Here is an 11,964-nt window from a genome sequence, read left to right as displayed (position 1 = left end):
AATGCTGATGACTTCACCTGGCCAATTCCAGTGCGTCCTTTAGGTCTTGGCTTAAATCTTACCACCTCTTGGAAGTCTTATTGAACTTTCCCCTCCAGATTAGTTCAGGTACCCTTCAACGTGTTTCCCCTACTGTAATCCCCATCACACGTGATTGTAAATACTCATTTAATTAGCCCCCTTTCCTGCCAGACAGCTGCTAAAGAGAGGGGATTATTCCTGCTTTGCTCACTCATCTAGTGCAGGACACAGATTAAATATTTCATACAGGACACAGATTAAATATTTTCTACTAAATGGGTGAAGGAATTGTATTCGGAGCAATTTATTTCTTAAAATGAAACACGTGTTTCAATAGTTTCAGCTGCTGGATCAACATGAAGACAGACGACTGCTCCCTGGTGGTAGAATCACCTTACCCAGACTTGGTCATCAACATAGGAGCAGTGACTCTTGGTGAAGGAAACAGAAATAAGCTGCAGAAAACTCAGAGAGAGCAAGAGAAGGCGAAAGTTACACAGGCTGCATGTGCTTTGTTAAACTCAGGAGGAGGAGTGATTTGGCTGGAAATGGCAAACGAGGATGAGCATCCCGTGGAGCTGGGACTGGATTTAGAACAGTGTTTGAGGGCGCTTATTCAGTCTTCGGATCTGCATGCTTTCTTCGAGACTAAGCAACAAGGGAGGTGTTGTTACATTTTCGTTAAATCTTGGAGCAGTGACACTTTTCCTGAAGACTGTTCTGTTAAGCCCCGCATTTGCAGCCTGGGTACTTCATTATACCATAGATCTGGCACCTCTGTGCTTCCCATAGATTCAAGAGAAGCATTCACTTTCCTGAAAATCAAGAAAAGAGATGCAGAAAATAGTCCTATTAATGAAAGATCTCCATCTAGTGAAATTCCCAAAGCTGGACGTCAGATTCTTGAATCCCGTCCTGCTCACCAGGTTTTCCAAAGAGACAGATTTGAATATGGTGAAGTCTTACCTTTTCCTAAGTCCCAGTTCACAGAGTTTAAACAATTCTCTACAAAGCACATCCAAGGATATTTAAAAAGCGTAATTCCAGAGTACGTCCCTGCATTTGCAAACAGTGGGGGAGGCTATCTTTTTATTGGAGTGGATGATAAGAGTAAGAAAATCCTGAGATGTGCTAAAGAAAATGTTGACCGTGACTCTTTGGAAAGCCTAATAGCAAAAGCAATTTCCAAGTTGCCTGTTGTCCATTTTTGCTCTTCCCAAACACCAGTGGGGTATGAGACCAAAATTATAGATGTGTTTCACCGGGAAAAGTTGTATGGTTATCTCTGTGTGATCAGAGTGGAGCCATTCTGCTGTCTGGTTTTCTCAAAAGCTCCCAGTTCATGGATGGTGAAGGACGAGCATGTCTGTAGCCTGACGACTGAGGAGTGGGTAGACGTGATGATGGACACGGGTCCAGGTAAGAGGGAGAAAGCTCTTCCTCCCCTGTTGTTTTCTCCCTCCATAGCATCTCCATGTCCTTTCTTCATTCTCTATAACTTTGAACTCCTCCCACATGCTAAAATTTGCTTTCTCTAAATCTCTATGCTTTTCACATATGGGAAGATTTTGTTGGGTAAGAAAAAGCCAAAATTAGATATTTTGTAAAGGGGGATTTCCCACAAAAGAAAAAGTAAGGAAGTAATTTAGAAATTCATTCCTCGGTTAAAATCCTCTAATTGGAGCTTGCTGGAGCCTCATAATAATGATTACCTTGCGCCTCAGCTTAGCATGAGATCAGCTCTGGGAGACAAGAGCTAGTGTTGGCTGAGGTTTGTTTTGGTGGGGTGCATGTGCAGGGATGTAAAACACATGATGATTTGAATTTAAAAAGACTATTTTAAGTGCCGTTACAGTTCAAGCAAATAACCATTAAAACATAGAAGAGGGAGCATTCTATTGAATGAGGAAACATCGTTCCAGATTCAAAAGAAGGGCTCTTGAATGGATCTTTGGGAAGCTTGCCATTGAGTCAAGTGAAGAATCTGCCTTTGTTTCCTGAATTGTACCATGTTAAATGAAACACAGACATCAGCTTGTACGGCCTATTCCAGTGGTGAGGAATGAACTCACATAGAGTAAGATGAGCTTGCTTTCTTTCAGAGTTGACCGAAGCTTTTGAATCTCAGCTATCTCACAGGCCTCCAAGTTGCAGACCAGTATATTCTAAGAAAAGTCTGGAACATAAAGTAGATCTCCAACAACGTTTATTTCCAGGTATTAATCACCAGTTTTTACATAAGGAGAAAGGGAAATAAGTGAATACATTCGGTTAAAAATAAATCCATGTAAGACTGTGTTTCTGTAAATCCAGGTGTATAAAGTGACAATGCCACAGTCCTCTTGGGGATGAGTATCAGAGCCCCTTAGAAATTGTCTAGCTTAGCGGTTGCCAAATCTGGCTGATTATCAGAAAGAGTGCACGAGGTAGTTAAGTGTGCAGAAGCACTTAGGCCCCACCAAGAACTCACACATTTCATTTCCGGGGATGGGGCTTGGGCATGTGCATTCGAACAAGCTTCCCAAATGATTCTGAGCTCCACTGGGTTTGGAAACCGCTGATCTAGTCCAACTGTAGGCAAAACACTAGGTCTGGGTGAAAATAGAGTAATTGCCCAGCTTTGGTGGGCTTTTTTAGGGATGGAAGAATGATACCAGTAAAAATAGTTAAAATTTTCACCTGGACAGAATATAAAAATACAGAGAGGGGCCAGCCCTGTGGCCGAGTGGTTGAGTTCGCACGCTCCGCTTTGGCAGCCCAGGGTTTCTCCGGTTCAGATCCTGGGCGTGGACATGGCACCACTTGTCAGGCCATGTTGAGGCAGCATCCTACATGCCACAACTAGAAGGACCCACAACTAAAATATGAAACTATGTACTGGGGGGATTTGGGGACAAAAAGCAGAAAAAAAAAGGAAGATTGGCAACAGTTGTTAGCTCAGGTGCCAATCTTTAAAAAAAACAAAACAGAGAATCCGAGAAAAAAATATAGAAGTGCAAGATCTGACAGTAGAATATGATATACAAATGTCCTATAAGCATCTAAACATTTATCAAGGGCCTGCTAATTGCTATATTAGACCTACCTTACATCCATTTTCAATCAAATAGTTTCTTTACTTAACTGAGATCTTTATAGTCCTTAGCTTACCATAAAGGTTTTGTTTTTGTTTTTTTTAACATTCTACAATAAGAACATGAGAGGCAAGAGTAACTGAATACATGGTTTTTGCTTTCTCAGGCTCAATAAATTCCATTTTAGTTGGCACTCTCTCCTTCATGAGATACGTAGAAGGGTGACTTCTTCAATTCACCAGATTTGTATGGTGGGGGTTAAAGAGAGGTGTGCTAGAAGGAATTTGCCTTAAATTCTACAATTATTTTGGGGGCCTTACACTCCCTTTTAAATGTAATATGTGATTTATACAAAATAATACAAACAGTACTTTTTAAATCTTTTAAATTCTTTCCATGTCTAGTGCCACCAGGACATCTGCAATATACTCCTGAATCCCTCTGGAAGGAGCTGTCCTCAGAGCATGAGGGTCTGGAGGAATTAATCAATGAGCAAATGCGTCCTTTCTCGCAGGGAATTTTGATCTTCTCTAGAAGCTGGGCCGTGGACCTGAACTTGCAAGAGCAGCAGGGAGTCATCTGTGATGCTCTGCTGATAGCACAGAACAGCTCCCCCATTCTCTACAGCATTCTCAGGGAGCAGGATGTGGACGGGCAGTTCTGTACCCGCACTGCCTTCACTCTGAAGCAGAAGCTGGTGAACATGGGGGGCTACACCGGGAAGCTGTGTGTCATGACCAAGGTCCTCCGCCTGAGTCCTGAGAGCCATGCAGAGCCCTTGGCCGGTTCCGGCTCTCCAGTTGATTACCCCACATCCTATGACCTTGCAGACACCCAACAAATGGAAGCCTTGCTGCAGTCCCTTGTGATTGTTCTGCTCAGCTTCAGATCTTTCTTGAGTGACCAGCTCGGTTGTGAGGTTTTAAACCTGCTCACAACCCAACAGTATGAGATCTTCTCAAAAAACCTCCGCAAGAACAGAGAATTGTTTGTCCATGGCTTACCTGGCTCAGGGAAGACAATCATGGCCATGAAGATCATGGAGAAGATAAGGAATACATTTCACTGTGAAGCAAATAAAATTCTCTACGTTTGTGAGAACCAGCCTCTGAGGGACTTTATCAGGTAAGCAGTAGGATCTTACTGTCAACCAGTGAGGTTCAGTCTGAATTCGCTCCACACTCCTCTCAACCAGAATCACCTTGTTCCTTGAGAGTTAGGTGGTAAAATGATGTGGGACAACAGTACCGTGTTCTGAGGAGCGTGATAGAGTAGTTTTCCTCCTTTATTCACTTGGAGAAAACCTGAGTGTGTCATTTTAATTTTTGCAGTAATAAAAGGATCTGCCAGGCAGTGACCCGGAAAACCTTCATGAAAAATAACTTCAAAGAGATTCAACACATCATCATCGATGAAGCTCAGAATTTCCACACTGAAGATGGGGATTGGTATGAGAAGGCAAAAAGCATCACTCAGAGAGAAAAGGGTCACCCAGGGATTCTCTGGATCTTTCTGGACTACTTTCAGACCAGCCACTTGGTTGACAATGGCCTCCCCCATTTCTCAGTCCAGTATCCAAGAGAAGAGCTCACCAGAGTGGTCCGCAATGCAGATCCAATAGCCAACTACCTACAAAAAGTAATGCAGGAAATCATAAAGAACCCTCCATTTAACATCCCTCCGGGGTCCCTGGAGATGCCCCGTGAAGCTCAGTGGGCTCAGGGTGTTCGAGGCAACTTGAAGATTGTGGTGTGTTTGGACTTGGAGCAGATGGTGGTCCAGGTAGCAGAGAAGTGCCGGTTTTTCTTGAGGAATGGCTATTCCCCGAAGGATATTGCTGTGCTTTTTAGCAAAGCAAGCGAAGTGGAAAAATATAAAGATAAGTTCCTAAAAGAAATGAAGAAGAAAGTGTCTGAGATCAATGATGCATCCATTTTGGCCAGTCACATCCTGCTGGACAGCATTCGTCGATTTTCAGGCCTCGAAAGAATCATTGTGTTTGGGATCAATCCAAGGGTAGCTGAGCCAGCCATTTTCAACAATCTGCTGCTCTGTCTGGCTTCCAGGGCGCAGAAACATCTGTATATTCTGACGCTTTCCAACTGAAAGGAAGACCTCAATCTAGGAGGAATTGATAAAGTATTCCTTCTGCCCCTGCCGTTTCAGAAGAAGAATGACTATTCTGCATCATAAAAGTATTATTTCTAACAATGGAACCTTGTAAGATGACTCGCTTCAGAGCTGTTGCTATACTCTGTGAAGGGAACTTCTGAAAAGTTTAAGTCTGATTGGTCCTATTAATTAACACTTTTCTTCTTTTGCCTTGCTATTTATATTGACATTCAATGTTTTAAAACTTAGAAGTAGGTTTTCTTTGCTAAGCTAGAAGAGAATTGTTGATAATTCCTTCTTTGTCCACACTTGAACAGCAATAAACCATGACAGCACTACATTTTTTTATAAAGAATTCAAGAACTCATGGCTCTTTAAATTTAACAAAGAATAGTATGAATTGCACCATTAATCTGAGAGTTGATTTCATGGTGAACAGTCCCAGCATGGCCAATTTCAAGCTACCTAATGAAGCTGTGACGTCAACAGGCTCCCAACACCCCTGAAAATTTAACATGTGGCTCTTGTGAGCCAGTATACGCCAGCTCTAGCACATGGCTACAACTGAAGCCATTCCAGCAAAATTCGAGGTGCCTTTTTCTCAGTCACAATATTTTTAGAAAGAGAAAACATTTGATAGAAAAATGAAATACTCTAAACATTTATTTAAATTACTTAGTTTATAGTATATATATATATATATATACACATATATAATAGTATTCTGTATTCTTATGTGTGTGTTTATGTATATATATATGTAGTATCTGGTCAAAAGGCAATATTTTACCTTTCTACTGACTGATACATAACTCAGTTATCTTGAAAGGCAACTATTCCAAGTAGAAAACCATTAATAATATTCATTCATCTGAAGACTAATTTCTAAGTTGATTTAATATATTGTGCAATATATTAGCAAAAGAATAATAGACTCACCAGGGAAATATGGCCGTGAAGCAGAGGAATGTTGCTACACAACATTTCAACGTGCGCTTCCAAAAGAGGATGTGAAATAGAAAGTAACCCAATCAAGAGAGGAAGAACACCACAAAATAACTTCAGAAGTGAAGGCTAGATTACAGGACGCACAGGGATAATCCACACAGTAGAAAGCAAAATAAGAAATCTAAAAATATAAATAAAAGCCAAAAAAGTAAACAGAAATAGAGATTTTTAAAGATTAGAGAGAAGGAGATACATACAGAAGATAGGCAATGGATTTTCAATGTATGTGTAATTGGAGTTCCTCAAAGAGTAATATAAAGCAGTAGAACAGAAATATACATATAAATTATATTTATAATATAGTCCAATTTATAATTGGACTGTAGAGATAGAGAATGCACTGGCAGCCATGCAAAAAGACTGTCACTTTAAAGGAATAACAGGTTGGCATCGGCCATCTCAGAAGAATGTCTCATGCCAGAAAAGAGTGGAGATACACCAATGAAAGAGCCCTGGAAATGATGTGTGAGCGTGGATATGTGAGCGTTTCTCTGGAGCCTCTTGGTCCTTCAAGAGTAGAAGGCTAGAGACAAACAGGTTTGTCTAGGTAAGAACTCAGGGAACAGCAAGCCCGTGAATCCTTCCTGAGGAGCTAGAGGATGACCTTCATCCAACCAAGAAATGATTGTAGAAACTTTGGCAAAAAGATTGTCAGTGAACATTGACTATAATAAACTGTAGGTCTAAGATCAAAAACAGAGTTGGAAGTAAGGATGACAAGGTAATATGTAAGTGACATCTACTGTGACAATATAGAAATTGCATACCTAAGGGGGAAGACGGCAGAAGAAAAGATGGGAAGCTTGCTTACTGTGTTATAGGTCATATCTGACAAAAAGACTGTTTTAAGCTGGTAAACCAGTTTGTAGATAATTAAATATATTTAAAAGTACAAAGATAAACACTAAAAACACAACACTGTTAATTGGATGGTAGAGGAGAGGGAAACAGTAGGGGAGTGAGAATTTACAAGATAATTTTATTAAGGCTCATAGTGGGGAATTGTCTAAAGAAGAGGGAGCTGTTATAGACCTTGCTTGTCCATTTTATTTTCCCAGAAAGTCTCTCTCCTGTCTTCTGTATTATTTTACCCTCGAATTCTGTTCACTGCCTAGGCAAAGTGGTATAGATTGTGTTTTGATTTATTACTTTTCTTCTAACCCATCCCTCATGCTCTTCTACCAACGGCATAGACTGCTAATGGTCTGTCAATATTTCTTCTTTCCTTTTTCTATAGTAATAGACATTTTAGGGGTGCACATGATAACCTGAAATAATGATATTTCATAGCCTCCCTTGAAGCCAATTATAGCCATAGGGCAAAACTGTGGCCAAAGGTATGTGAGCAGAAGTGAGGTAGCTAACATCAGGTCTTCTTGATGGTCTTGTTTTTAGAGAAATGATGCATTTTTCCATCCGCCAATTCTGTTAGCAAGAGAGTATTAAGAAGTGCCCCCAGGGAGTCCCCTAGGCTCTCCACATTGTCCTCTTTTTTTTTTTTTTTGAGGAAGATTGCCCCTGAGCTAACAGCTGTGCCCACCACCTTCCTCTGGTTTATATGTGGGACGCCTGCCACAGCATGGCTTGATAAGCAGTGCATAGGTCCGCACCCGGGATCCAAACTAGCGAACCCCGGGCAGCTGAAGTGGAACGTGCGAACTTAACCATTGTGCCATGGGGCTGGGCCCCCTACATTGTTCGTTTTGATCTGCTATGTAGCGGCAAACCAATTTCCCCTTCATAATCAGTGCAATATTGTGATTTATAAGAATATGTATTTGGTCACTCAGATGACTAAATATATATTTTTCATAAATATTTAGTCTTTGTCCCCGTCCCTAGTTCACAGCTCCCAAAACTCTTTGAATTTCCTGAGCAATAAGTGCAATAGGAGCATCTTTTGTTATATTATTTGCTCTCTTGTCTTCAGCCTCAAAAAAAAAAAAAAAACCACTTCAGAACAGTAAAGGTGAAATGAGTGTCTTGTTACTCATAACAAGCTCCTTTCAACCACAACTGAGTTTAGGTTACTGAGGTGACTTTTAGAAATCTCCTAAAAATGGGGAGGGCTGCTTGCTAGGGGAACCAACCACGAATAGAGGGTTGGAACTTTCAGTCCACCCCCAGATTTCTAGAGAAGAGAAAGGGGATGGAGGTTGAACCAATCACCAATGGCCAGTGATTTAATCAGTCATTAATGAGCCTATGTAATGAAGCTTCCATAAAAACCCAAAAAGAGGGGGTTCAGACAGCTTCCAGCTTGGTGAACCAGAACACTTTCATGTACCACCACTCCAGGCCCCAAACTCCTTGAGGACAAAAGCTCTTTTGGGACCTTGCCCTATGTATTTCTTCATCTGACTGTTGATTTCTATCCCTTAATATCCTTTGTAAGAAACCAGTAATCTAGTGAGTAAACTGGTTTCCTGAGTCCTGTGAGCCACTCTAGCAAATTAATTGAACCCAAGAAGGGGATCGTGGGAACCTCCGATTTACAGCCATTCAGTCAGAAGCACAGATAACAACCTGGGCTTGAGATTGGCATCTGAAGTGGAGTGCGGTCTTGTGGGAGTGAGCCCTCAACCTGTGGAGTCTGCTGCTGTCTCCGGGTAAACAGTGTTAGAATTGAGTTGAATTGTAGGATACCCATCTGTTGTTGGAGAATTGCTTGGTGATGTGGGGGGAAAAAACACACACTGTTGGAATTGGGTGCAGAACCTTCAGTCGGGATCAATCACCCAGCAATTACAGTGACCACCTTTTTCTGAATGTTGATTCGGCAGCCTGAGGAGCCCAAAAAGCCCAGGAGGAAACCTTGGCTTCCAGTTTAATAGCATCATGACAATTTGGGGGTATTAGAACTTCCAAACCTACTGGGCCCGAGGTGATGGTGGCTCGTAGCAAAAATTCCCTAAATGAGTTAGTAAATGTAATCACTACACCCACTTCCACCCCTTGGTTCTCAGACTGGTACGTTCTGGCGTACACCGCTTCCTGTGGGGAAGAACCCCAACTGCATAGGTGTTGTCTCCCAGCTGAGGCTAAAAATAAGCCTTCAGCAGGCTGTGGCTTCATGCTATAAAGCCAGCTGATTCTGAGTGACGGGCACATGGTAAAAGCAGAGACTTCTCTGGGTGTGAGCCTCTTGCTATATCATTGTGACATGCCATTGTGGCAAGATGTGTTCCTTGTTTGGAGGCAATGTTTTATGGCAATAAATAAGACGTTCTTTAAGTCCACAAATGGTGATGCTAGCAGAAGCTTTGTGGGCAGAGGAGGAACACTCGTATCTGAAATGTGTATTTTTTCCTGTGAGCCACCAGGTTTCTGCTGGTTTCTGTAGGGAATGCTGCTATCTTGCTGACTCTGTATTGGCCTCTATTGTCAGCAGGGTAACACTCAGCAGTGGTGGCAGCCAGGTCAGTCTTGGTAAGGGGAAGTCCATGTCCATTAGCCTGTGCATAGCCTCTATTTCAGAAATGTTCGATTATAACTGGATTCCAGACTGTGGGGCCTCAATTATAGACCCTACCTCCAATGGTAGCTTAAAATATCCTCATGAAGAAAACATTAGGCCCAAATGGTTTCACCGGCAAGTTGTATCAAACATTCAAGGAACAGATAATTCCATTTTTATGCAAAATATGCCAGGGTATTGAAGAAAAGAGAGAACACTCCTCATTTCACAAGAAAATTATGAGGAAAACGTCCTAGGGCATTCTAACTAATGAACGTGAGTGCAAAAATTCTTCACTAAATGTTAGCAAAACAAATATAGCAAATGTATCCAAATGATACATCATTTATCCCAGGAATGCAGTACATAGTCTCCCAAGAATGTAATCCATACGTTTATCCTAAGAATGCAAGGTTTGGTTTAACATGAAAATCAATCAATGTAATCCACCACATCAACCGATTAAAAGAGAAAAATTACATAATAATCTGAATAAATGCAGAAAAAGCATTTAACGTGATTTGACATGCATTCAAGGTAAAAACCACAGCAAACTAGGACTAAAGAGGAACTTTCTTTTCTAGATGAATGTCACGTTCTCCCACCAAACATTATACTTAATGGTAAAATGCTGAGATCTTTCCCTCTCTAAGATTGGGGTGCTGGATACCTTATGGCATCAAGACTGGGAAATAGGAAGGGTTCATTCTTGCAAATTCTTCAATAAATGGAAGTCACTTTGACCTCTTTGACCTTTGTCTATGTAATTTGAGGGGAATCTGTTTTTGTCTGTAATGAAATGCACAGAAGTAATGCTCCAGAATTCCTAGAGCAATGGCCAAGGAAGGCACAGTGGAGAGGAGAAGATGGAACTAGTCCGGGGGGCGGGGGGCGGGGGGGTGGTGTGGGCATTGATGCCCCTAGGTTATCAGTGGCTTCAGGCCTTCAGTTCCCCCGCACCAGCTACAACTGGGCCAGCCGGCATAGTGGGCCGATCAGGGGGTAGCAGAAGGGCCGCCGCGGGCCTCCGTGCAGCAGCTGGCGCACCTGCACCCGGGGGGCGCTGTGTTAGGCCATCGAGGCCAGAATCAAAGTCGTTGCTGCAGGCGGCTCGGGTGAGCTAGGTGCCTGTGGTGAGCAGGAGAGAGGGAGGCAGGAGAGGAGGAGGAAAGGGCGAGGGGGAGAGGAAGAACCCGAAGGCCCAGTTTCATTTTCTCCAAACCCAAACCCCAGCGCCCGCGCCTTCCGGACTTCAGCCAAGTGGAAGCCACCGCGCGGCCAGGTCTAAACTGGAATCCTGTCTTCGCAGCACAGGCTGTGGAAACGAGCGCAAGGAAAGAGCCGCGGCCGGGTCGCCTTTTCCCTGCTTCCGAGGCTGGCGGCGGGCGAGGCCAGGCTCGACTTCCCGGCGCCCTGCGCAAGGGCACCCGGAACGTCCCTGGCGGGGGCCGGCAAACCGAGCAGGGATGGGGACCAGCTCAGCAGCTGTGGCGGGCACCCCCGACGGGACCCTACAGCCCGCGAGGGCAGTGGGCCATGCGGGAAAGGGACTGGGGTCCCTATCCCGGCTGCGGCCCCCAGAGAGGCGGGGGACCCTTGTGGAGCTCCTAACACGTTTCCTTTGAAATACTCTTTACTCCTTTTGTCTTAACTGGGGGAGAGAGGGGTGGAAAAAAAGGGAAAAAGCCCTCCTAAGTACCGGAGGTAACCAGGGATGTCTGTCCTCTCTGGCCCAGGGAAACCCTCGCTCTTGATTCCGCCCAGGGGGCGTGCGCTGTACGGATGTCTGCCCCGGGGTGTCTCTAGGGTCGTGGGAGGTAAGGAGTGATACCCAGCGCCTGTGATACCCAGGACTAGAAGTTCCGAGGGTCGGGCGGGCTGGCTCCTGGAAAAAGAAGATTGCGTACTCAGAAGATTGTCCTTGCTCCTTCGGCTGGCTCCCCAAAGCCCCAGCTTCTCCCCAGCCACGCAGCTCTTGTCTGGCCCTGATTTTCCGCGGCGCGAGGAGAGTGGGAGGAGGGGAGCGCATCCTTCACCAAGTCTGTGAGCGTCCAGAGCTTTCCCCTCCTGCCTGGGAATGTGGGCTTATTAGCTGGAGGTTCAATAGCAGCTTCCACCTAAAACTACAGGCTGTAGGATCTGGCGAGCAATCGAGGCGGAGGGGAGGAGAGCAGGGAGAGAGACTTGACGGGCCGGCTGGCTGGGGCAGAAGATCCTCTTGCGTGGGCCGGGAAGTGCTGAGAAGGGCACCAGGAGCCGAGTTCGGGGGTGTCTACGCAGGGACTGTGCAGA

The 11,964-nt window shown here is 44.0% G+C and overlaps 1 protein-coding gene across 1 annotated transcript; it reads left to right on the top strand.

The window, feature by feature from the left end:
* Nucleotides 1–377: 377 nt before the first annotated feature.
* LOC124247228 (schlafen family member 13-like) lies at nucleotides 378–5,201 on the top strand. Its single transcript, XM_046676304.1, has 4 exons — nucleotides 378–1,440; nucleotides 2,109–2,237; nucleotides 3,500–4,220; nucleotides 4,427–5,201. Exons 1-4 carry the CDS (start codon nucleotides 378–380, stop codon nucleotides 5,199–5,201), a joined length of 2,688 nt encoding a protein of 895 aa, XP_046532260.1.
* The last annotated feature ends 6,763 nt before the right edge of the window (nucleotides 5,202–11,964 follow it).

Source organism: Equus quagga, chromosome 11, assembly GCF_021613505.1.
Source record: "Equus quagga isolate Etosha38 chromosome 11, UCLA_HA_Equagga_1.0, whole genome shotgun sequence".
In the NCBI taxonomy this organism is placed as follows: domain Eukaryota; kingdom Metazoa; phylum Chordata; class Mammalia; order Perissodactyla; family Equidae; genus Equus; species Equus quagga.
The sequence above is the reverse complement of the archived record's forward strand: the minus strand, read 5'-3'. Positions and strand labels throughout refer to the sequence as shown.

What these genes read in the sequence shown, in the direction of transcription:
- LOC124247228 (XM_046676304.1), top strand. Translation starts at nt 378, where the DNA reads ATGAAGACAGACGACTGCTCCCTGGTGGTAGAATCACCTTACCCAGAC. An exon ending in CCAACAACGTTTATTTCCAG is followed by an intron (nt 2,238 to 3,499) that starts GTATTAATCACC and finishes TTCCATGTCTAG; the next exon opens with TGCCACCAGGACATCTGCAA. An exon ending in CCTCTGAGGGACTTTATCAG is followed by an intron (nt 4,221 to 4,426) that starts GTAAGCAGTAGG and finishes TAATTTTTGCAG; the next exon opens with TAATAAAAGGATCTGCCAGG.